Source organism: Agelaius phoeniceus, chromosome 16 (assembly GCF_051311805.1).
Source record: "Agelaius phoeniceus isolate bAgePho1 chromosome 16, bAgePho1.hap1, whole genome shotgun sequence".
NCBI classification, from domain to species: Eukaryota; Metazoa; Chordata; class Aves; order Passeriformes; family Icteridae; genus Agelaius; species Agelaius phoeniceus.
Genome location: NC_135280.1, coordinates 6,893,325 through 6,918,231, shown reverse-complemented (window position 1 = coordinate 6,918,231; position 24,907 = coordinate 6,893,325). Strand labels below are relative to the sequence as shown.

Sequence of the window (24,907 nt, the reverse complement as noted above, 5' to 3'; positions counted from 1 at the left end):
TTTTTCTGATAAATTACTTTTATTTTTCAAAATTGCTTCAGTTTAAAGTCACTTTTCCATACTTTTACTAGCCACAACAATGACATTATATTTTTAAATTAAATAATTTTCTAAATAATATTTTAGAAGGCAAATACTTAGTACTCAAACATAAACAACTTATAACTTTTTTTTCACCTAAACCCAGCTTTTTACAGTAAAGTAAGTGAAACTTGGCAATGTAAGGAAAAATGCAAAGGTACATTATAAAGCTTATTGTATGCAATCAGGTTGATTGTTGGAGATGTAAACACTGACTATTAGAAGGAAAAATCTTGATACAATGCAGAGAAAAATACAATCCTAATAATTCTCTAAAAATACATGTAATAAAGTAATTTATTTGGACAAGATACTGTGCAAGTTATGCAAAACCTATTATGGTAATTAATGCAACACATGATTTATGCTTCTCCCACAATGTATGTATAAACTAATCACATTCTGGAAAGATCAACAGGTTCTTTTTGTAACAGTAAAGCATCTTCAATCTTCATTCACATTTGGACTTGGAAACAGTGCTTTCCTTGGCATTAAATACCAAATATATTCCTTAAATACGTGCAAACATAAGTTTTACTTCTACAAATACAGTACTGAGACCACACCAAACTGTTCATCATATAAAAATAGCTTCATGTACAGTCACACACAGAGAGGAGAAATAATGTAAACTGTCCAATTATGATAAATAAGTCAAGAAAAAAAGCTTTTTTTTGAGAATAGAAAGTGGTTTCATGTTGGAAAAAGGGATGAATAAATCACTGACTCAAAATGAAGGGCAGAGCTTCATTCTGAACTGCCATCAGTGTACACTGGCAAACTCCACTGCTGTCAGTAAAGTTGTTTTGCATTCCTACCATTGAAAAGTCAGTTTAAGACCTTCCCTTAACTTCTGCAGTAGGGGAACATAATTTGCAATGATCTGGAATACTCTGGCCTCCAGAGTCTGGTGCCTTCCAGCCTCCCTAGGAAGGCATCTGTGTCCCTCAGCTGGCCCAGTTTCAGTTCAGCTGAAGACAGAACAGGATTTCCCAGCATGTGCAGTGCCAGTTCAGAGCTGAGCAGGACTGGGCTCCCTGAAAGCAGGAGTTCTGCTGCCTGATTAACACACTGTGAGAAAAGACAGCAAAAATTGGCCCTTCCTGCTAACTGCAGCCTAAGCAGAGTTGTGCAGAATTTGAATTTGCTGATGGGAGCAAGAACAGCCTGACCCAGTCCATCCTTAGATGTGGAGCCTTCCCAGGAGCAGAGCTCTGTGCATGTGTAAGGGCCTCTACAAACAGGACCAGCTGTGTTTGCCTGCATTCATTCAAATTGAAACATTTCATTGTGCTCAAAGATGAATCTCAAGGACAGCGTGCATGATGTGTGAATATGAGAGAAATGTAGGGAGCATAAAAAAAAGAAGTAAATGTAGTGATCATGGGTGCAGATATTCACATTTGCAAGGTGTGTAGCAGCTATGGTCAAGGGTCAGAAATACACTATGGTTAAAAACCTTGCCTGCTTTGACAAAACTATGAACTCTATCAAGTCACATTTTACACAAGATGCATTAGAAGGATTCAGTACTTAAAATACCCCATTGCAAAGTCTGCTTCAGTCAAACATATTAGTAGCACAAAAATGTCCTGTTTTTCTCTCCAAGCAGTAGACATCTGTTTCCTTTTCAGCTATTTCCTACTGCTTGTTAGCAACACGTAGATGGCAACAATTTAACAGTTAACAGAATTTCTGTCCAATTCTTGACTTTCACTGACCATCAGAGGGATCTTCGAGTGTTCTGTTTTCCCTTTACTCTCCTCATCTTCTCCCTCCTTTGATGCTGCCGGGTTTTCCTCAGTGGTGTCAGGCACAGCACCCCGAGATGCTTCTGTTGCATTTCCTCTGACTGTAATGTGCTCCCAGCCACCCTGTGAAAAAGGGACACAGAAACTCAAAAGGAGAAACATCACCCTGTCAGTGCTGGATGTGATGTGATGCTTTATGTGCACTGCTAGTTTGTTCTGTTTGTTCATGAGCAAAGTAATCTTGGTCTGGGATGAATCAGAAAAAAGGCTCCTTGGAAAATGAAACAAAACACAGCAGACCTCCCTGACAGGGAGTTATAGTGGTAAACTTAAGGATTGTTTTTTATCATGGGGAATTGAGATTAGTAGGGTCAGGCATTCATAACAGAGCCACTGCAAATGTTCCACCAACTTAAAAGGTGGCAAAACCTTGAAATAGCTTTTCTCAAAACATTGAGAATATTACAGGGTACAACAATGAGGAATAATCATGTGCAAACCAGAAAGGAATCCACTTTCTTTTAAATGGCTCTTACTCCACTAGTTTTTCCATTGTAACTTTTAAATTACCTATTTAAAATGAATACTTATCAAATGCAAATAACTTCTCAGCTATGACTGCACAGCCCATTATAACTTCATTATAATAAACCTGAAGGAAAATGTCAGTTTCCTGCAGGTATATGCAAGCTTTCCCACGCTGCCCAGCTGGGCAGGATGGCATTTCCCTTTCTCTGGGATGTGCACCTTCAGGCAGTTCTGTGCCTCCAGCACTTACCCCAATACCATAATCCCAGGAGAGGCCTTTGGGTTCCAGGGGCTGGACCCCAGTCCGGTGGCAGACGGTCCCACAGCTCAGGCTGTGGCTGCCCTGCACTTTGTCAGCTATCACCCACACCTCGAGGAAGCAGAGAGAGGCAGTAAAATGTGCTGCTCTTCCCAATGTGAAATATCTGTCTGACCACTTCCAAAAATCAGGCTTGTTCTTCAATAGGCTGAAAATGCTCTCATTTAGGCAGAGAGACACCCAGACAAACTATAGAGCAGTGTTATAATTAAAACATTGCCAGATAAGACTTGGCAGGAAATAGATTAAATATATAAAAAGCCTTTTTAAAATATATAGCCTTGTTAAAAAATGGAAAAAAAATTAATGAGTCTTTTTGCAGCAGAGAGCTTGGCTGTATCAATATTTCACTGGTATGATTTTTTCTCTTGTTATCATATTCCAACATTTAGACCAACATTTTGTGCAATGAAGTTAAACAAAACCAAGGCTGAAGAACATTTAATTGTTAAAGTATATTCTACATAATTTTTAATAAACTCATGAGATACAAGGAAGCTTAATACACACCTGGTCTAGGGGCCCTACAGACATTTTACGGATGTTGTTGGAAACGTGATCCCAGGTGGATCCTTGAGGGTAGCTGGGTGTGATTCCCTGCCGGTACCAGAGATTGCCTGGGAAACAAAGAGTGCTGGTTACAGCCCAGCATGGCTTTTGTCTGAAGTGCTGTCAACAACATCAATCAGGAATTCTTTCTGTGTTCCAGGGAAATGCAGTTTTGGCTGAGGTGTTACAGAGATGGACAAAATGAAGCTCTCACTTTGAAATTTGTATATCTGTAGTTATTGCTTATAAAAAATAGCAAATACTCTGTTTTGTAAAACTTCTTGGGGGAAAATGTTCAAATAAGGAACCAGGCACTAGACAACAAAAGCAAATGAGATGAAGGTCTCTGAATCTGTTGTTAAAGGCTTGTTTCTTGTACAAAAGGTGCTTCATGATTTATTTCTTTCTGGAGGATTCCAGACAAAACCCAGCCATGCAATTCTCTGCCATTCATCTGTGTTTTCCTCCCCCCAGAGCACAGGAGCTGGATTGTTGTTACCCAGGGCACTGTCAGATACAACAGCCAAGCCTTCAGAAGCAGTACCTAATGCTACCCACATCCTTCAGTGTGAAATATTGCTCCCTTTGGAGCACCAGTATTCATCTGTCCAGTTCTAACCTAACCTCTTCTTTTTAAATCAGGCTGGTACAGACTGATGTACTTTTAGCAGCACTGACTAATAGTTTTTTAAATCCTTACCATTTTTATCCAAGACAAACACAGATGTTCGTCCCACTGAGACTTGCTTTAACTTCTGTTTTTGAGGTGATGGGATATGGTACCAACAGTCACCTAAAGGTCACAAATCTTGAGTTAAGCATTGCAAAAAACAGAATTAGGCATGGAAATGTCTGCAGCTGAAATACATTGCCGTGCAGGAAAGCTGTCAATGACATCACACTTCATATATTTTTAACAGATTGGTTTTTACAAATGAATACTTTCAATAACACAAGGGAATAGCAAATGAGCTGCTATAATTATTGTATTATTTGTATGCACAATTTTGCACAGCCATGGGAAACACCTCTGTGAAACAGATTGGACTTTTTCAGACATGGCAGTGGAGCAGAGCAAAGCTCAAGTACAAGTTCCTACCTGCAGGCTTGTTTGGAGACACTGAACCCCGGTAGAAGGCAGAACCATCTCGAGCTATAGCCCACACTTGGTAAAATGCTCCAATGGAGATGGAAATGAAGGGCTGATCTGTTCCCACATGCAGCCAGGATGTTCCCTAACAAATCACAGGAGATGAATTGTGAAGCAGTGCTTGAAACCTTCATGACAAAATATTGTTGATTATTACCAAATGAGAAAAAACCAACATAGTGAAAAATGTTCTGGAGAATAAATCTTACATAAATTTACGACTGAAAAGAAATGAGGTTGCTGATCCTCAAAAATATTTGGATATACAACTCTGAAAATAACTAAGTTGGACCATGGCCTTTTATATTAAAATCACTGCATTTTAGGCATCTACATGTCTCTGAACAGCTGGACTAGAGTCTTCTTTTTTTTTGCTTTAATTCCTCACAAAAATCAGCTGATATAGGATTTCACATTCCAGACACAGTATTCCAGTTCTCACTGCTGCACTGCCTTACAGATCAGGAAGGAAAAAAAGAATGAATTATTTTTCAATTTCTTGTACTTTTTCTCCAAATTCTACTAAAGCATTTCCTTAGATGTTTTTCCTGGCTTTTATCCTACTGGTATTGAGGTCCTAGAGTGGGACCATGCTTCACAGAGTCCATTCCTCAGCAATTCCTTTAAGTGGGATACACCTGTTGTCAACCATTTCAAAAAACAAACAAAGAAAGAAGATCTAAGCTGCCAGGGCAGAAAGTGGAAGTAAAATGTTTCATGAGAAGATGGCCAGGAGCTGAGAGAGGCTCCTGCAGGTGATGTGGCACAAGCCCAGGTGGATTATGCAAGAGAAGAACTATTATAAGGAACGTGGGCAGCAAACTGTGCTACAGCTGATGGACAGGGACTTGCAAATCTGGGACACAAAGGGATGAAAAATAACAAGGTGCTTTGAGAGAGGGCTCTGTGTGATTGTATGTACTTGCATATCACATTAAACACATCAATAAGCAGTAAAAACAAACAGGGAGCCTTACAGCTGGATTTTGCTGTGTCACTCCAAGCCTGCAGAGCACGTCTCCTTTGTCACTGATTGCCCACAGTGCTACTGATTCTTCATCATCTGCATCTGAACTGGGAATTATGGAGATGTCCCACAGGGTAACAGGAGGCACTTCCAGCCATGGCCCGTTGGTGACTATCTTACATTTTCTGAAGCAGAAAAAGCCCAAACCTGTCAGAAGTATGTCCTTTCTAGAACTGGTTTCCCAGTCTATTGTTGACTTCCAGTCCAATAGTCTTCTCATTAGGTAGTGCTTTTCATTAAATATTAGTATTTTTAATTTGAAAGAGGTTATTAACAATGAGTCAGGTTTTGAAGTTTGAACTAATATTGATTTCTCAAAGCTTCTGTTGTTTGTTTGGGGTTTTTTTTTGAAGTTACTTTATAAAACCAGAACCACCCAAGAAGTCTGCAACTGGTGCTACACAGCTCCATAGCTCTCTCAGACTCACTGGGCAGCAGCAGGATAATAAAGAGCAGAGAGAACTCCACACCCAGCTCATTCCTTCCTCTGTCTTGGTTAAAAGAATAACTTGACAATTCTTTTTGGCTTGGTCTGTTAAAAAGGTTATGTAGCATCTTGAGGTAGTCAGTCTAAATGACAGACTTGGTAAGTCATGCTGGGACTTTGTGTATTTCTTCTGTGGAAATTGCACCAAAGTAGTGCTGTCAATTAGGGAAATTATGTTACACTCTATCATCACCACAATAATTTCATGTATGAATAATGTCCTAAAAAACATCAGGACATTCCTCTGTTTTCCAGTTCTGAAAAACCAGATCCAACCCTGAGTCTATTGTTTTTGGTATTCAATTGGTAGTTAAAACAAGAGGAAGTATTTAGACCAGAGGGTATTTCTCAAGTTGCTTATTTTATTTCAAGTCACCATTTTGATTTATTGGGTTTGTTTTGCTGCATATCCTGAAATAACATTTTTGATGCTTCAGAACCTCACTTCAGAGCTTTTTGTATAAGGGGCAAAATACTTTGTAGCATCAATACTAAACCCAGCAGTGTTTAAGTTCACAGCAATTAATTAGTGCAGCTATTAGATGCTCTAGAATAGAAAGCACAGAAAAGTTGGAAAAACAGGGAATGCACAGACTTCCCCAGCTTATAGAATACAGTGGTAGTTTGCTGTTTTCTGGGTTCCACCTGGACATTTCCTCTGACTGAAATGGGGTTGGACTATCTGTGGCCCAGCATTCAGTAGGTGGAATTCATAAGTTGAAACTATTAATATAAAAGGCCTATTAGCAGCAGTTACAAGTGACCTAATATATACTGATATACCCAGTGCTTACTATTCCTTTATCATTTACCATAAGGAAAATCAGATATAGAGAAGAACTGTCTGACTTTTATCTACAGATCCCACAAAATCCAAGAGGGTAACTACTCATAGAGACATACAACTTACAATTAGAGACATAATGCTAAAGGTCATCAGTTTCTCTGCTGGGTTATATATTTCAGGTTTTTACTTTTTCTTTTGATGATTGGGTTTGGTTGACAGGACTCTTGACCTCATAACTAAAGTAGACTTAGTGAGCAATTAGGATTCAACTTCAAAACTTATTTATATTGAGGTTCCTCACCTGGCCCAGCGCCTCCGTCGGACAAAATCTTTCATTGTCTTGTGCCCGTGGTAGGACCTACCAAAACAGATTTAATAAACAATGTTCATGAGGATGTCAGAGCATCTCCAGTGTCAGTGCCAGCCTGAGAGCACTGCCTCCATCTGCCCACCAAGCACAAGTGCTGATTTTAAAATTCTTCAAGTGACAGTCTGCCAAGTTCACCTTGCTGCCCTCCCTCCCTGCAAATATCAGCATGCCCACAAAAAGGGGGGAATGAGGCAGCGTTGTGCCCCTGGCAAAGGGCGTTACTGTGCAACCAGAACCAAGAAGGTGTGAGGACTGGAGCAGGGGATGTGGCAGAAGAGGAGTTTCCTTACGCTGGGAAGTCAGCTGCATACTGCCAGCCCTCCCGGTCCGTGCCGCCCGCCGCGCTGAAGTCAATGTACCAGTCTGAGACCTGTGGGCAAAGGGGACACGGGAGTAACACTCAACACCTCATGGGTCATAAGCACCTCTTCTGTTTACCTCCACCTTTGGAGAGCAATGACTTCCTAGAAACCTTCTAGCGCTTGAAATACATACAGGGGTTCCCGAATCTTTTTAATTCAGTGGAGGAGAAAATTATCTAAGTCACATTAAACAAAACACCTCACTCAATGCTTAACATTCTTTTGACTGTGGAAGATTATTGCTAGCTATTAATGGGGAAAACAAGGTTAAATGTTACAACAAATCCCAGAAGAAAATCTGGGCCCCTTAAACTCAAGTCTTGTATCCTACTTGCTAAGCCTGGACTTTGTAAAAAAATTTCTAAGCCAAAACTTACCCAAGACCACTGCGGAGAAGGAGGCTTGGTGTTGGTCTTTGTACATTCCTGCAGGCCAGAGGCATCACTCCACATGTATCTGTCTGTGGGCAGACCTCTGTGGTGGTGGAACAGTGCACAAGGAATGCAAGGTCATTTACAACTGGGAGTTTAAAAGGCAAGGGAAGAAAAGCCTTTTTGTAGCACTTCCTGCTTTCACACACAAAACACTGCCTCATTAATCTCTACTTGGAAATATCATGTGAGTGATGAGCACAGTGGGAAAGAATCTGTACAACTGCTTCCAGTTATAGCAAACTTGAGGACCTTGTAAATGTTTCTCTGTAGAGTGATATTCCTCACTATTATTTAAAACTGGAATGTGAATGCCATATAATTCGACACGTATTTTTCTATACTTTTGCTCAAATGTACTATTCAAGGACCCAGTGTATTTAGCACAATATGTATAGGAATATACAGATCCTAATAACTTTTCTGTCTGGTCTTAATAGTGAAAGATACTGCAAGTAGGCACACTTTGTGCAATTACAAAGCACAAATCTGTAATGTTTTGCCATAATGACATTTTGACATTTTTGATAATTACAAATTAGAAAATTGAGAAACACTGTTCCTTCCATCACAGGTTAACTATGAATGTTGGATGAGATTGAAGATAGCGTAAGTGTAATAACTCTTCCAAGCTAGAACAAAGCCCTTGTTTTATTTGACAGTAGTAGTGTTAAAGTAAATAAATGCAATAAATGGAGTAAATAACCTGCTGCTGTATCCAGTGACAGGGTTCCACCGTTGGTTCTCATAGATGTAAACACATTTCACATCTGACTGTGTGTAAATGTTATCAGCACTACTGGCCAGTCCTGTGAGGAATAAACAATGTGGATTAGAGTAAAGCTAAAGCTCAAAGACATTACATTTTCAATTCCATCCCTGCCAAGCTGTACCTTGGATGAAGCCTCCTCCATAGCCGCCAGTGTAAGCCCAGGCTGTGTGGTCGTAGCCGATGCCCCACACCACGCCCCGGCTGTTGCTCTCAACCAGCCGCAGGTGCCCTCCCACCTGCCTCCAGAACCTGCCAGGGAAGGACACTGCACTCAGCATCACATCCTTCAGGGATGGATGGTGCTTTCCCCACCAACAACCCCATAATCTACAGCACAGGCAACCTGCTCTGCTCACTTGTCCAACACTGCACTCAGCATCACATCCTTCAGGGGTGGTGCTTTCCCCACCAACAACCCCATAATCTTCAGCACAGGCAACCTGCTCTGCTCACTTGTCCAACCACTGTGCAATCTCTAAGTGAAAGCAGCTGCCAGCTGAAAGCATTTCCCTCTGAACAGCTCCCAAAAAGCAGATGGCATTGTTCTGCTCCAGGAGTTTGCAGTTCCATATTGCCACAGTTGTCATAAAAACTGTCAAGAAACTGCTCCTGGACTGCAGTGTCTATGGAAGACTGAGAATTTCAGATTTCTTGACTCAGATAAAACTGAAAGCTCAAATTATATTCCAATTACAGCGATTAAATTTACTTTCAGTTTAGGCTATCTCTTATGATATTAAAGATGCAATTTAAAAAACTGGGATAACTGGGATCTCAGTGAGAAAGGCTTTTGAAATCACAAAGAATCTTCAGCATCTAAGAATTAAAATATGATAGTGAACTTCTTCACGTGCAATCATGAGCAGAAAGGCATCTCTCACAGATGTCTGTGAGAGACATCTGCAGTGTACTGCACACTCCAAGAGCCCATCAAAGCCACTGAACTGACAGGACATTCTTTGCTGGATGGCATTCCATGCAGAAAGAACAGCTTCAGAAACCTCTTACATTTGGTCACATGGCATCAACTGGGGTCCGGCCTCCAGCTCAGGACTTGGCTCACTAACAAAGATGTCTCCTTTACAAGTGACTGACCAAATGGCATGGTGAGAAGGAGGGCCTTGAATCCGTCTGCTTTCACAGCAAGACATGTTCAGCAAAGACAGCTACAAAACAAGGAGCCAAAAAAGCTTCCATTTACAGTGAGAACAAAAATTCCCATAGAGATGCTCAGTATTGTAAAACAAAAATTTACCTCTGCACATTCTTGCCAATCAGCAAAGTGAATTTGCAGCTTTTTCTTAAAAGCCACTAGAATTCAGTGGTTCAGAAATTATTATACAACCACTGGAACTGCTGTGGTTTGCAGGAGCTGATCAGGATGAAGCATCTCTCAGGTTTGCCCCTGCTCCAGTGTTATCTCTGCCTGTCTGCCTGTACCAAAGACTCTGCAGCAATGAAAACAGAGAATGGTTCTTCTACCAATGCAGAAGAACACAATAACTTCATTCAACTCCTAACTCATTCCTGCCCTAATCTATATCCAGAGAAAGGAAGAGAATGTAAAGCAATATTGCTGTTGCTGTGGATAACTGCAGCACCAGAAAACAAGCAGGCTTCAGAGGAGAGAACAAGCCTCAGGTGCCTTTAAAAAAAGTTTGATCAGATGGTTTAAATACCTAAATTTAAAAAACAGATCAGTAGCCCCAAGAGTTTAAATGCAATGCTGACATTTCAGAGACTGGCTTCTATGTTTAATTGCAGACACTGCCAGTTTGAAATGAGAGATGCCCAGAATTACCCAGTCATGCATTTCTTGCTCTGTTGCGGCTGCCAGGCGGATTGGCCATCGCTGCTTCGTCCTCTCAGGTGTGTACAGGGCAAAGGAATGCTTGGCTTCATTCAGCACTTCAACTATAATGGTCACTTCATTCAGGAACACATGGATGTACTAAGACACGAGAAAAAAAATCTGTGACTAAGGCAAACCTTCCACAGAGCCAGGATTTCTGCACTTCTGGTCTACAAACGAGGCATTCCTGCCAAGGACAGCAAAGAATCAATTCTTGGCACAGAGGGAATGAGACTCCACTTCCAGCCTCACCCTACCTCTGATTCCTATTGCCTGCAGGCATTAACCCTACTTGGGAAGACCCTGTCCAGCCAAGCTGGGCTCTTCACAATCAAGAACAGTTTGAATTTCCAGAAGAATTCCTAATTAGTGCCGAACTGATGGTTTAAGCAATGTGAGTGGTTTGTGATGGGGTATTTTTAACACAGCACTGACACAGCCCAGAAAAGCCTGGGGTTCACTGGTACCTGGGGTTACCTTTGAATTGCCAAACCTCAGAACAGCAGGTGCCATAATTTGCCTCCTTTAAAGAAACTGTTTCCCTTTCAGAGGCTTCCCTTTGCCAAAAGCAGCTCTCCCAGGGTGTGCAGCTGAACACACCTTTTTCTCCTCGTGGTACATGTAATAGATGAACAGGATGCTGTCACGCATGCCATCACTCCCAGTGAACTGCTCCAGTGCAACCCGAACATCCATCCACTTATGAGGCTTCCAGTTCCTCCACCACTGCAAGGCTCCAGTTTTAACCCAAACTGACTGCAAGGCAAACACAAAAGGAATAAAGAAACTGCACGACTCTTTTTCTTTCTCCAAAGTGCTGGGTTTGTGCCCTCAAGTTGTGTCTGCTGCAGGTTAGTCTGTATCACACCTCATCATACATTCATACCTCTGTATCACACATTTTCATACAGAGTGTACCAGAGAATGGAAACTCATAAAAGTGGATAAAAAGATACTGAGTAGCATGTGTACAACAGAAGTAACATTTTTACCCTGCAAGAATGCAGTACCACACAGGTAGTGACTGACTCAAGTTTGCTCTTGTTATAACACAACCTCTCTTTGGAATTTAAAGGCTTTTGACGTAATTTTTTTAAACTTGATTAAACCCTGGACTCCAAATGTTTTTAATCAAATAATTCTAGATGTCATTTGGCAATTAGCAAAGAAGGGACCAACAATATGAATGAATCTGAAAAAAGCCAAGGAGTCATAACAAAGGGAACATCAAGCAAAACTGCTGCTATTTATGTGCTGCCATTGACGTTTGCATCATTCATTTACGCAAGTTAAATTAGTCCTAATGGCCACAGAGAGGGAAGCTCACCTGCTTGAGTCACTGTTTCAATTAGGATGCCTCATCTTGTGGTGGAATAATTCATACAATGTTCTGCTGTTGCAACCATTTCTCTGAGGATTTGAGGTCTCACAGTACCCAAATAATGCTGACCAATGCTTTGTTTCTTCCTAAATAAAACTATCTGATAATGCTTTTAGATGAATACCGCTGCTCCATCTTTGACAAGCTGTTAATTTCCCACAGGGAGCTCAGACATTAATAATCCAGGAAAGTTGTCACAGAAATAAAGGTAAGAATATATATCTGACAGTAAGCTCAAATCAGTATGTTAGAAATGTATTATTGATTCCCTGATGTGTTTAGAAGATAAGAGATAAATGTCCTCACTGCTTACCTGCTCAATAGCCTGCTCATAGTGCCTGAAATTCTCCAGTTCCCGCTTTGTCCTTTCACTGAGCTGCTGAAAAATCTGCTTCCTCCAGGCTGCTGTCTGTGCAGGAGTGATGGACAGGGACAGAGACTGCACAGATGATGACAAACCTGGGACAGAACCAAACCCAATAAACTCCAGTGAGCTTTGAGTACAGTTCTGTGAAAGATAAAACACGGCGCTCCTTTGAACACCTGACTGGATCAACCCAGTCTAACACCATTTTTATAATGATTATAATTTGGAATCAATGTATTACAGCCAAACTTTGTAAATGATTCATAGAAAAAGGATCACTAGATAGATTATATAGAAGCTTTTAAAGCCATAACCTTGTAAAAATGAGAGTTTTGTCACTAAACTGCAAGATAATTAGATAATATACTGCATCATAAGTTAGACTGTTAAATCCTGGGATGCCACAGTTCATGGTTTATTTTACCCATTTCAGTAGGAATGGCAGAGTGAGGCAGTTATTGCCAGCATCTGCACCTCCCAAGAGAGCCCTTTTCACTCCTTCCTGTTACTGCTCAGTGATATTATGTGTTTTGCCCGAAGCTGCAGTTTCAGTACAATTAAAAATGAGATATAGATCCAGCACAGATTACTTTACAAAATTGCTACAGGAACTCAAGAGAAAATATCAATTTCACATTTTTTTATCTCAAGCCCAAAGTGCTCTAGAGCTAAATACTGCAGCACTATGCTCAGACATGAACCCATTAACAAACTGCAGTAAGAGAAAGTGGGTTAGCACAAGTTTTGCACCATGGCTTTGCTCAGAAGATACATTTTCCTTAAAGAGCATATTGAGCTCTTTACTCAGAGTGGAACTGGGGTGTGCTGTGGTGCCTGGCCAGTACCTGAAGGAGCAGTGAACCACTTCAGTGGGCTGTGCAGATCTACCAGACAGCCTCCCCCAGACACCCAGGCCCACAGCGGGTGCTCATCGGCTCCGTACTGGTCCTCAGCTCCCACCGAGAAGGCGCCCAGGGAGGAGAGGCTGGATGTGTCTGCAAAGCTGCTCACAGACAGCACTGGATGCTTCTGAGCCTCCTTCAAGTCAATGTTTATCCACTGCAGTTCTGCAGAAGGATTTGGGTTTGCAGGAGATTTATTCATTTCAATGTTCTCTTTGTCATTACTAGCTGAAGCAGCAGTGGCTTCTCCTTGCTCAGAGTGCAGAGGATCCACAGGCAGCCGTGCAGATGTTTCAGCCTGGCTGGCTGGGCCATTCCCAGCAGCTGCAGCTCCCAGCAGGGCAGGGCTGGCAGGGCTCATGGGCAGCTCTGTATCAGAGGAAGGATCTGCATCACCCTGAATGACCGCGCTTGTTTGGTTCTGAATATCATCAGTAAAGAAACAGCCAGCGCTGAAGGACAAATAGATAATTAATTATCATCCAAAGCATTGTAAATCAGCACAGGCCTTAGATTGCACACACACAGAAACTGACTTAGTGTTTCACTGCAGGAGAGAAACAGCAGACTTCTCTTTTAAATGTCAAATTCTATCATCAGAGGAACAAGTCCAACGCAAACCTGGCAAACTGGTCTAGTAAATCTGAAACATAGGAAGGAATTTTATTGATCTTTTCAAACAATTGGTGGTGTTGGCTGCCTACAACTCTCAGGAAAACACATCCCATTTTCTGAATACGAAATAACAAATGGGATTTTTTAAAGCCCATTATTAACTTTATGATTTGTCTTTGCCAAAAGGAACTTCTCAGCACACACTCTGGCTCAAACAAGTCAGATCCACTGGCATGTGTGGTACAGCCCAGAGGCCAGCAGGCAGGGGGAGTAACTGATTTAACCTCCCTAGGAAAAGAAACGTACAGTGCCACTCAGGAAGAATGATTCCTAAGTGGAGTTGACACTCCTTCATGGTATTTCATAAACAATATCTTCTCTTATTAGAGACTAGTTCCAGATAGAGATAGTAAAGCCCAGAGGAACATGCTTTACTGCAGGCATGCAGTGAATTCCAATGTGGGAGCTTCAGATTCTTCTCTAAGTGCAACAACTGCTGCTTATTGTTAATTTTAATGGCAGAAATGCAATTGCCTTTTGGCATACGTAATGATTAGAGATGTCTTCCCCACTTTTCCTTGTCTGTACCCTTGAATGTAAAGAAGTGTCTCCTGGCATTGACACCCTTGCTGTACAAAGTCTTGAGCAGGTATTTAATGAAGTACCTGAGCAGACTTGTTGAGCTCCCAGTCTGAGATCTGTCACTCTCTCTGCCAGACACAATTGCCTTCCATGTCTTCCCACTGAGCTCACTTGGTGTGACACCTTGACGAAAATAAATCGCTCTGTCATCGCAGCCGATGCCCCAGACCTGGGGGAGGAAAGGCCTTGGTGAAGGAAGTGCCTTGGAATGCAGCAGGTATCAGATACAAAAAAGGTGCATTGGTACAGAATTGAGCATAGAAAACTGCTGGACACAACATTTTCCTTTTGTGTTCTTCCTTAATGCTGACACTGTAGATTCAGAACAAAATTCTGCATCAAAACCAGTCTGCACCTCCCTGTGCCATACAAGACACGTGCTGGCTGTCACCTTCAGGTGCAGAATTGCAGAATTCTGCCACTTTCCCTCACAGCAGTTTAAGCCCAGGGTCCCTTTGTCCAGCCAGCCCTACTGGCACTGCTGAGACCCCTCCCCATGTGTGAACAGCTCCTGCACTGGAGGGAACATACCCTTTGAGGTAATATTTACATTCCCTCCTTTAGAGGGGAATGTAAATACCCTCTCAGCTGCTCCCCTGCTCTCTTACCTGGTTGTTTAAGCCTACAGTTACCATCATCATTTCTCCAACCATTTCAATCCAACTCGTCCCACAAGGATTATGTGAGTTCACTCCTCTTCTAAACCACACCTACAACAACAACAGAAAGTCTAAATTTTTCTCCTTCTGCTCTAGCAGGAATTTAGTTTCTTTAGTGGATTAGTCTTAATCTCTAAGACTGACTTGCCACATTGTCTTAAGAAATCAATTACTTCCTTGATTCTTTATCAGATAAAGATAAAACAGTTCACCCAATAGTACCCACATTGTGTGTCCACCTGCAGCCAGAAAAGCCAAAAAAAGTGACTTTTTTGTAGGAATTCCTGTGACAGCATTAGCTTTTATGCTCTTGGAATCTTAGATCTCACTTTACCAATCTGAAAGTGTCTGTGGGCTGGACACCTGGAAGAAGCTCCCTCTGTATGTAGCACACACCCATATAGTCAGAGCAGCAAGCAGCTCCCTTAGAAGCTGTTGGTTGAATCCCATGACATCAGGATGCTTGACTGCCCTGTGGCAGATCTGAGGGAAAATGCAGCAGCTTATCTCCATTTATTACAGTGGATTTATGTGGCAGATGAGCAGGCTGGGCACAGCCTGTTACCATGGCTCAGCTGGCAAGTATTGACTCACTAGAGCAGAGAGACTCAACAGAACTGCTGCACAAGCACAGAGCTCAGCCCTGGCTTTGAATTCAGTGTGAAGGAGCAGGGAGTGGGACTCCATCATCTTTATGGGTCCCTTCCAACTTAAGACATTCCATCATTCTAAGTTAAAACTCTAGTAAGAAAGTAATCACACATCCACATAAGAGATCTCTCACCTAATTAAATACCAAAACCCCCACATTAAAAGACTGATGAAAAGGGAACAGTTGCAGTAGGAAGATAAAAAAATAGCATCATGCAGGAAAGTGTAGATGAGAATACTCCCCCTGCTGCTTTTGCTATAAAATTCAGTCCTTGTGGAAACAGGAGTCACTTCAATTCTGATGCTTAATATCCCTCAGAAAAGGCTCCTCATCCAATCCCCACCCACATCCCCATCCACCTGCCAAATCTGTCTGACTTGGGTTTAGAAAATTCCTTCCAAAAAAAAAAGCAAAAGGTCTTCCTTAAATTCAACTCAACTATCAGAAACCACAGAGCATTCCCATTACAGCAAGGGAAACCAGAATTCCCCAAAGCATGGGGACAGAGAGTTCAAATCACCAATGCTTCCTGTGCAAGTGACACTCCTGTTTGAGAGCAGCAAACAGGGAAAGGGAATGAAAAGGCAAAAGCAGAACATGAGGCCTCTTACTTTTCTGTCCTTTGTGACACACCACACCACATCCACACCCACAGAGACGTGCATGATCCCATTTTCAGAGCTTGGAGACTCCACAGTGCTCCAGGAAATTCCTGCAGGCAGAACCCAGAAGCCACTGTGGGTTAGTTTCTTATTCAACACTATACAAATCAAAGGGCTTTCCAGCCAGATTTAACAAACTTTACCTTGAGGGTTATTCCTGTCAATTCCTTCTCTCACAATAGCTTGCCCTTCCCAGAGAGTTGCCCAAAGGAGGTCATAGGGTCCACAGCTGATCTGTACAACTTCACCAGGAGTGGTGACTAAGGACCACGTGGAACCTTCTGGATTGTGCTGGCAGACATTTTCTCTGTACCATACCTAGACAAGTTTAAAAAAACAAAACCAAATGAAATAAGGAAAAAATATCACTACAACAATGAAACCATTGAGAGAAGAGTAAAGACAAACTGGAAAGAACAGCTCTCCTTTAACAAGAGGATTGTTTTATGTAGTGTATGGCACTCTGACCTTTAAAGGTATGTTTTCTTAAATGTTGATTATGCAGTTGAAGCTATTTCCTTATGTACTAAGGGAGGAGGCTGTTCTACAGAGCAGCTTTTATCATGGAACTACAACTGGATTGGGTGCAGTAACCTATTGCTACAGGTTCTGTGTATATTTCAACATTTAAACCACTTCAGTGTATTTCAGGGCATGTTATATAAACCAAGAGTGAACAAATACATAACACAAAAATGTTACTGTTAGCTGAGAGCCTGGCCTCACTTTCACTGAACAGAGCTTGTCACAATATGGGGGAAAAATTCCATTCTCTGTGCAGCCTTTGGTGACATTCAGCCATTTGTTAGTCTTGGACTGCAATTTTCTGTAGATCACAGTCAAAATAGGAAGGTCAAACATAGAAAGGATCCTGTGGCAGTCATATAAATGCTCCACAGCATGACTGCTGAGTGCTGAATCTTCATTTTTAGGAATACTTTATTTCCCTGGGGACTCTCACTTGAGAAATAAAAGCATTTTACAGTGGCAGTCAAGTAAGGCTTTAGACTGGGATGCTTGTCATGTATTACTAGAAAGTATGAGGAACAGGGAGTTTTATTTTAAACAATGTAAGCAGGATTGCTTGCCTCTCCAGGCCGTGCCAAATGTGACTGAAAGCTCAGGTTATCTGTTAAAAGTATTACATTCTGAGACCACAAGTTAGAAAGTGTTTAGACACAAAGGAATATTTGATACATGCTGTAAGGATGAAGGAAGAAAAAGCAAGAGTCAAATCTTCACAGGACTGAGCAAAAGCAGAGACCTCATGGGAGGCTTAAAACCAACAACAACAACAGAGAAAGATAAATAGTTTTCAATAGAAAATAAAATGAAAACATGTCAGAGCTGGATGCCACATTGCCAGGTCAGGAGGTGATCACTTTCCAATCAGTAAGTCTTTGAAAACCATTTTGTAAACTCTTGAATCATCCCTGTCTCTCCACCCCAAAGGCACACCCAATGCTTTACCAGAACCTCTGTCAGGCTCCTTCTCCTGGTTTCCAGCACCACAGTCAGCATTCTGGGCATTTTTCAAGATATAATACACTACTACCCAGTTTTTAAGATTCATCTGTTCATAGAGGTTAAAGGCTTCCATAAAACAACAGCCCTAGAAGTACTAAGCCTTTCCATTTACAACACAAGTTGTTACATAATGTAACCCCAAAGCAGCTTTTCATCCTCTGCCAGATGCACAAGCAGTGCATTTCCTTACCAGTGTAACCCTGCCTTGTTATACAGGTATTTAACTCCTTTTTACTAGTAATTTTTTATTAGAAAACTCAGGGAACACACACATACCCTTCCTTGCAGAGAAACTGCCCAGACTGAGAGGCGGCCGAGAGGCTCGTCCGTGATTTCCCAGCCTCCGATGGAGATGTCATTGAAAGGGTCTGGCAGCTGGTCTGGTTCATCATGGGACACAATCTGGAGCAAAGAGAGGGAAGGTTGAGGAGAGGAGACACTGCAAACAGCTGGCTTGGCTGGTGGCATAACTTGTGTCTTGCAGATTGGTTATGTATCACCCCCTGGAATGGTTGAACATGGAGATTCTCCCTCTCATTCAAGGCCTCCATGTGCAGAGAGGAGAAATGCAGCCAGGGCAGCATGGAGAAGTCTCTGTTTTGCTCCTTAACTAAAGGAAGTTTTTACTCATAGAACAGTGCATACAGAATTGGAAAGCTGAAAGATCACAAATTACAGATTTTGAATGTTCTTAGAATGGAACAACAATTATTAAAGAACAGTTATTCACACAGATAAAGCACATAGCTTGTGAATGATGCAAGGCTGGTACCACCTTGAACAAGAGTGCCTTGTCACAAAACCAAAGGAAGTTAAAAAGTTGAACTGAAATTTGCAAAGGAGCTGAGCATCCATCTCTAATTGCATCACCCTAAGATTTGGCACCCTATTACCACAGGTTTCCATGAAAAATCCCAGCCTGCCATTTAGACTTACAAGAATGGCAAGTCGGAAGTGAAAGAATCCAAGTCCAGCTAACAGAGAAGTCATAAAAAATTAACTTCCCTGCACTTCTAATTGATTATTTCAGACAATCAGTTTATTTAATATGTAAAAGAGATCTAGAACCTTTGCCCAAACGTCCCGTGATTTGTATCTCCTGTATCTGATCCATCTCCTGCGTCTGACACAAGAATTCCATCTCTTATCCTTTGTGTAGGTGCTGGGGAAGTCTATGGCATAAGTCCAGCCCTGCAAACAGAGGTTTCCTTGTATGAAAAACAGGATCAAGGGAAAACTTGAAGACATAACTCAGAGCAATTCTGCACAAGAGTCACAACACAAGTCACTCTGTGTGTCTCTAGAGCCCTGATTAACAGATCAGCTAATTCCATGAATGATTTAGGAATCATACCCAAATTCCTCTGGGTGATATACACAGAACAAACAAGACACAGTAAAACAATTTACTTTCTTCATAGTAAAGACCTTAAATAACAATGGCATTCAGTTGCCATGATTTCGTGGCCTCATCAAAAGAAAAAAGCTTCTATAGAAGCACCTATAGACTTCAAAAGCCTTCAAACAAGATCCTTCTTTCTGTTGTATTAGAGTTGAGCTATTTCCCAGAAAGAAGTATCTATGGCAAGTTTTATTTTTACAGACTTTTTTCACTTCTATAAAAGCTCCTTCCATTTTACAGAGTAAGGATTCCCAGAATAGATCTCTTTTTGGTATTGTTCACCTACCCCTTTCTCTGTTGGTTCCCCTCCAATATTTTCATCCACATACCAGTCAGACTCCCACTCCCAGTGTGGTGAAGGCAGTGTGAAACTATCAAGCTGCTGGTGTTTTAGCCCGCTCACATCACTCCACTGCCAGCGGTCACTGGGCAGTAATTTCTCACAAAAGCCACCAACTGGATTCCAGCGCTGCCAGAAATAATAAATAAAGTAGTTTTTTTTTTGAGATCACATTATCTCATTGCACATCTACAGGGAGTCATGACATGTTTCTTATTTTCTGCAGTAGAAGAGGAATAAATTCCTGGGGTGAATGAGAAAGTGCTTATTCCATGAGCCCCTTCCTGACACAGCCTTTGGAGGAAGCTTTTTTAAATATCAGAAAAGGGCTGACTGCAGAGCTTGTCCCAACCAAGTCATTTTCAGCTACATAAATAGGACCATCTGATGCTATATTTTCTTTGGTGATGTATGGCACCATGACACTGCAGCATTAGGGTAATGCTGCATGGATGGCCTTGGTATCTCTAATCCACTCCCAGAGAAAGATGATTCATATCTTGTCTGCACTAGAAAAATAGCACTGCCAGGAACAGTGTTGAGAGAACTGTATCAGCAAATCTCCCCTAGATCTTATATTTTTCCCTAATCTGCCTTGAATCAGTTACAGAAGTGATAACACAAGGATTTTCACCAATACTGTCGTTTTTTTCCCTCCCACACTCCTACATGCTATAGAAATACTGTCAAAATCTGTCTTGTAATACTGTCTTACATTTTAGGGCACGTGGAAAATGAGTGGTGCAAAATCTGTCTATAATCTTTACACAAAATATTATTTGCTGTTACTAGAAATCTGGCTGAATTGCCTTGCACATTATCTGCAAACTACTTCAGTTTAATTTCTTCATTGCTAGCTCTTGTAGAGTATTTCTTTTTGTGCTTTCATTGCCTAGAACAAACAAAATGAGAGTTTTAAAGTAACAAATAAAATTTTAAATTTTGCATTTTTAAAGAACATGTTTATACAATAAAAGGAACAAACTTAAATGGCTGAAAAGCTGTATCAATACTGAATAATGTATAAAATTAATTTGTTGTACTTTTGCCCATGCAGGTAAGTTAATATCTCTTCCCAATTTATATTCATTCTATTGCCCATTAGAAATCAGAGAAATGTGCTCAAGAAAATCCATCAATTTTCTTTCCCAATTAACTTTTGGTTAACTTACAACCAAATTTGATAAATTTCCTTTAAAATACTGTTTTAAAGACATTATTTTGAAGTGCATCAGATGGAAAGGATGACCTTAACACTTCTATGCAAAAAAGTTGGAAACATTGTACTTTAATGGAAAGTTATCCCTTTATTAGAGAAGTCTTTGGAACACTAAGAAGTAGCATTGTTTAAAGAATAATATATTTCTGATAATATATTATCAGAATATATTATCATATATATTTCTGATCTTTGTTGCCTGGAAGTTACATGGGACATTTTCTTAAGGGGATTGTGTATTTGTCACTAAGGAACCAAGAAATGGAAACCACTCAGTGAAGAGGGTGAATGCTCCAGTCTGAAATGGCTCACAGAGAACAGGCTGGAGTTCACACTGGAATTGCTTTTGCTAGGAGCAGGGAAGTGTAACTCCTTTGGGAATTTAAATACTACAAGAATAACCTGATATTTGGCACATATATTTACTCTTCAGAAACTTCTGATAAAAAATGAAAACAAATAAAACTGATCAATCCTCCTGTGACAAAACCACACGAGAGAGCTGATGTCGGAGGTGCTGTCAGCCCAAGCAGTGGCTGTGTGAGAGGTGCTGTACCTGTCATACCTGGTTCTCATAGGTTTCCTCCTGGTATCTGATGGGAACATCTCCTGAGAACACGTAGGTGTACACCTGATGGTCACAGGCTATTCCCCAGCAGCACTGTTTGACAGCAGAGACCCTCTTGAATTCCAGCTGGGTGTCCTTGCACAGCTCCCAGTACTGGCCAACAGTAGAGAGAGTGTAAACCCTCCCAAAAATATCAACAGCCCACAAGAGGGAACTGGGCATGGCCATATCTGAAACGCAAAAACAAGGTTATTGCTGGAAATGATGGGTACAAAAATGGATCTTGAATCTACTGCAGATCAGTCATGCTCTGAGCCATCATCAGTCAAATTAAATAAAGATGTAAGGGATGATTTTTTAAAAAGAGCCTGTGTAAAGCTGGCAGCCAGACCTCTTTGTCAGAGCTGTGCAGCCAACACCTCTCAGTCCCTGAAAAGCCATAAGAAAGCCCTTTTTACCAGACCTTTCTACTGTGCATGCTACAAGAGCTCAGGAATAAACAGGACAGCTCTGGCAGGCTGGGGACAGACATCACTTCTGAGCTGGGATGAAGCAGCACAGACCATCTCATAGCAGGCAGCTCCACTCTCAGGGTCTGCTAATGCTGCTGGTGCTACACACCCTGCTCATCTCAGCTCCACAGTGCCCTGATATCCCCTGATCCTCCTTCTCAGCCCCCTCTCTGTGGAACAACACACCTACACGGGTACAAAGGCAAGGATGTGAAAAGAAGCTCCTCCAAAAGCACACACCTGGATTTAAACCATGGACATCCTGCCTGCCTCTGCCAGGAAACCTCTTTCAAAGCATTCTGGATCAGATCCAGCTTCAGGATCTGTATATGTAGGTGTGATGAGTTTAAGTACACACAGAGCATGGTTTGGCAGCAGAGACCTGGTTGAGTTCCAATCTGGTTCTGTCACATAATAACCTGTCATTTTCTGGGCACTGCAGCCCTGCCCTTCTCAGAGGGGTGAGGCAGGTGCACATCAGTCCTTTCAGAAGTCAAGAAAGGCCAGGGTATTTCTGTCACTTGACCTTCTGGGTGCCATCAAAACAGACAAATTTTGGTAGTTCTGTATGTTTGACAATCAGAATTGCTAATGAATGTCTTGAACTTTGCCTTCAGCTCCTTTAACTATGCAGTAGGGAGAGGAAGGGGACTCAGATCCAACACAACAGAAGAGGAATTATTGCTTGTAGCCAGTGTGGAGCACTGCTCCTTTGCTGTCAAATGGCAACTCTGCTTTTAATTCAAGAGCCTAAGGAGAGCTGCCTGCCTGCTTTCTGATAAAGGAGGTGGCACACAGGGACTGACTTGCACTCTCTATGTGAATGGCAGTGGTGAAACTGTGGAGAATCTCACACAGCTGGGTCAGTGTCAAAGACCAGCACAGGAAATTCCCTGGGATCTCAGGGACAATATTCAGGAGTCTTTGCTTCATAGAATTGCTGCTGCTAAGTACCTAAAAACCTGGATCCAACAGGTGAAGAACAGGTAACAGCGATAAGAAAACACATAGCAGCAAAGAATGAGTGATACCAGGGGAAGGTCATGAGCAAAATTCTCCTATTAATTGTAGCATAACTAAGATGAATCCTCTGGTTTTCAACATTTTCTCCTCTTTGTTGCTGGAACTTTGAAGGCATGAATCTTTGTCTGCTCTTGGATCAGCCATTTACCTTCTTTATATCTTCCTATAATGGAGTACAGATGGACATAACATGGAATAATGGAACAAAGTGAAGAGGAGGTGAAAATTAGTGTGGGTATCACTGGGAAAATAAAAGCTGTGAAAATAACCCTTCAGTGTTAGCACTTAAAATTCTCCAAAGCAGTGTTTATAACAGAAGACAATATTATGCACTTCATCTGAAGTAACCAGAATACCAGAGGGTCTGGAGTGAAGGAAGCATTATAGATAATGCAACAACGACAGCTACTTAGCAGGTAACAAAGAGAAATGATGCTTGGGTCTCTTAAAGATGGGCAAAGGCATAAATAAAGGCCCATACCTGGAATGACAGTCCAGGCAGGCAGAAAAGTACCTGGAACAGTTCAGGAAAAGGTGATGAAAATTCCAAAGATTATGAAGTTAAGAAAAACATAGATGGGACAACTAAAAGAACACGGGCTAATGCAACTGGTTTAAAATACTCAAGGCAGCCAAGACAAGTGAAAGTTTCTACATATTCCTTCATCTGAACATTTGAGACAGTGTCTGGGGAATCATGGGAAAATCCCAAATGCATTTGAGATTATAAACTTTTAAGACTTCCCTTTAAGCCCCTGTGCACATGAAGGCAGATATTGTCCAATTTTGAAGGATGCTCAGTGCTGCTGGCTTATGTGCTTTTCAGTGAAGGCAGTAGTTGTCAAGTAATCTCAGGGGCCTGAAAAAAACCTGATCTGCTGATTATTCCTCATCCCACAGCTCAGCCAGGTAATTTCGGAAATGCTTAAATGAAGAAAACAAACTGGTAATTGAAATTTCCAGTGGCCTGGCATATCACTGATTGCTACAGAATTCAAGAAAAATATCCCAAGTCCTTGTACATAATAAACGCAATGATGTTCCTCGGGAGAGCAGGGCCCTGTCCCCGAGTTCAGGCCGCGGCGGTGGCAGGATGTGAACCACCCCAAGACTGGACGTGTTCCAAGGCACACCGCGCACACATTTCTCCTCGGTGTCACACGAACCGAGCGGGGACTCCTCCGGTACCCCCGTCCGGCCACGGCCGCGCCGCTCGGAGCCCGCGGGGATCCCGGAGCGCTCCACGGACGCGGCAAAGCGCGCACCGCGCCCGGCAGCCCCGCTCGGGGCCCGGGCATTAAGGCCGGATCGGCTTAGGAGCCGTGCGGGGCTGCGGCGCCACCGGCCTCGGGCGGCCCCGGGCCGGGCACAGCCCCGCTCCCCACGGGCTGCGGCAGGAGGCGGGCGCGGGGCTCTGCCGAAACGCCCCGGGCGCCCCCCACGCCCTTGCCGCGGGGGCTGCGCGGAGGTGCCGGCACCTCCCCGCGGCTCCGCCGCTGCTCCCGACAGCGCTGGAGCTGCCGGGAAGGGCGGCAGGGGTCCGACCTCCACCCACCCCGCCCTGCCCGGCTCGGCCCGCCACCGGCCCGCGGACAGCCAGCGGCGCTGCCCCGGCCCGGCCCCGGGCTCGCCCCTTACCTGCCTCCCGCCGCCCGGCGCCGCTCCCGGCGGAAGGAGCCGCCGCGCCCCGGCAGGGCGGCCCCGCGGAGCCGCGGCCGGCGGGGAGCGCCGCGCCCACACCGGCTCCGAGCGCCGCCGCCATTGGCGCGGGCCGGGCGCGTCACGGCCGGGGCGGCGGCGCCGGGACCGCGGGGCTCCGCCGGGGCCCGGCTTGGGGAGCGCCGGGGCGGCTCCTGCGGGAGCTCCAGGGAGAGCGACAGAGCCGAGCAAGGGATTGGAGCGGATCTTGTGAGGGAAGGCTGAGGGAGCTGGGCCTGTTCGGCCTCGAGAAGAGACGACTGAGAGGGGAC

At 42.8% G+C, this 24,907-nt stretch overlaps 1 protein-coding gene across 2 annotated transcripts; it reads right to left on the bottom strand.

Annotated features, from left to right (window-relative positions):
• TECPR1 (tectonin beta-propeller repeat containing 1) lies at positions 1 to 24,732 on the bottom strand. 2 transcript variants are annotated; one of them, XM_077187147.1, is made up of 26 exons: positions 24,576 to 24,709; positions 23,419 to 23,451; positions 21,400 to 21,632; positions 19,562 to 19,744; positions 18,942 to 19,064; positions 18,150 to 18,275; positions 16,490 to 16,664; positions 16,296 to 16,396; positions 14,982 to 15,083; positions 14,397 to 14,542; positions 13,060 to 13,568; positions 12,161 to 12,306; positions 11,067 to 11,222; positions 10,416 to 10,565; positions 9,623 to 9,780; positions 8,736 to 8,863; positions 8,549 to 8,651; positions 7,789 to 7,885; positions 7,340 to 7,419; positions 6,981 to 7,037; positions 5,356 to 5,530; positions 4,328 to 4,463; positions 3,929 to 4,021; positions 3,190 to 3,296; positions 2,611 to 2,730; positions 1 to 1,955 (listed from the first exon to the last, which is right to left on the bottom strand). In XM_077187147.1, exons 1-26 carry the CDS (start codon positions 24,697 to 24,699, stop codon positions 1,758 to 1,760), a joined length of 3,759 nt encoding a protein of 1,252 aa, XP_077043262.1. In that variant the 5' UTR covers positions 24,700 to 24,709; the 3' UTR covers positions 1 to 1,757. The 2 variants fall into 2 exon arrangements, with proteins under 2 accessions (XP_077043262.1, XP_054499959.2); XM_054643984.2 differs by lacking the exon at positions 23,419 to 23,451 and having other exon boundaries at positions 24,576 to 24,732.
• Between the last annotated feature and the right edge of the window lie 175 nt (positions 24,733 to 24,907).

Bases quoted from the DNA above. Each gene is read 5' to 3' on its own strand.
- TECPR1 (XM_077187147.1), bottom strand. From the start codon at position 24,699: ATGGCGGCGGCGCTCGGAGCCGGTGTGGGCGCGGCGCTCCCCGCCGGC. The intron at 9,781-10,415 runs GTAATTCTGGGC...CTTGTTTTGTAG, and splicing joins AGCAAGAAATGCATGACTGG to CTGTCTTTGCTGAACATGTC. The intron at 4,022-4,327 runs GTAGGAACTTGT...TGTGACCTTTAG, and splicing joins GTCTCCAAACAAGCCTGCAG to GTGACTGTTGGTACCATATC.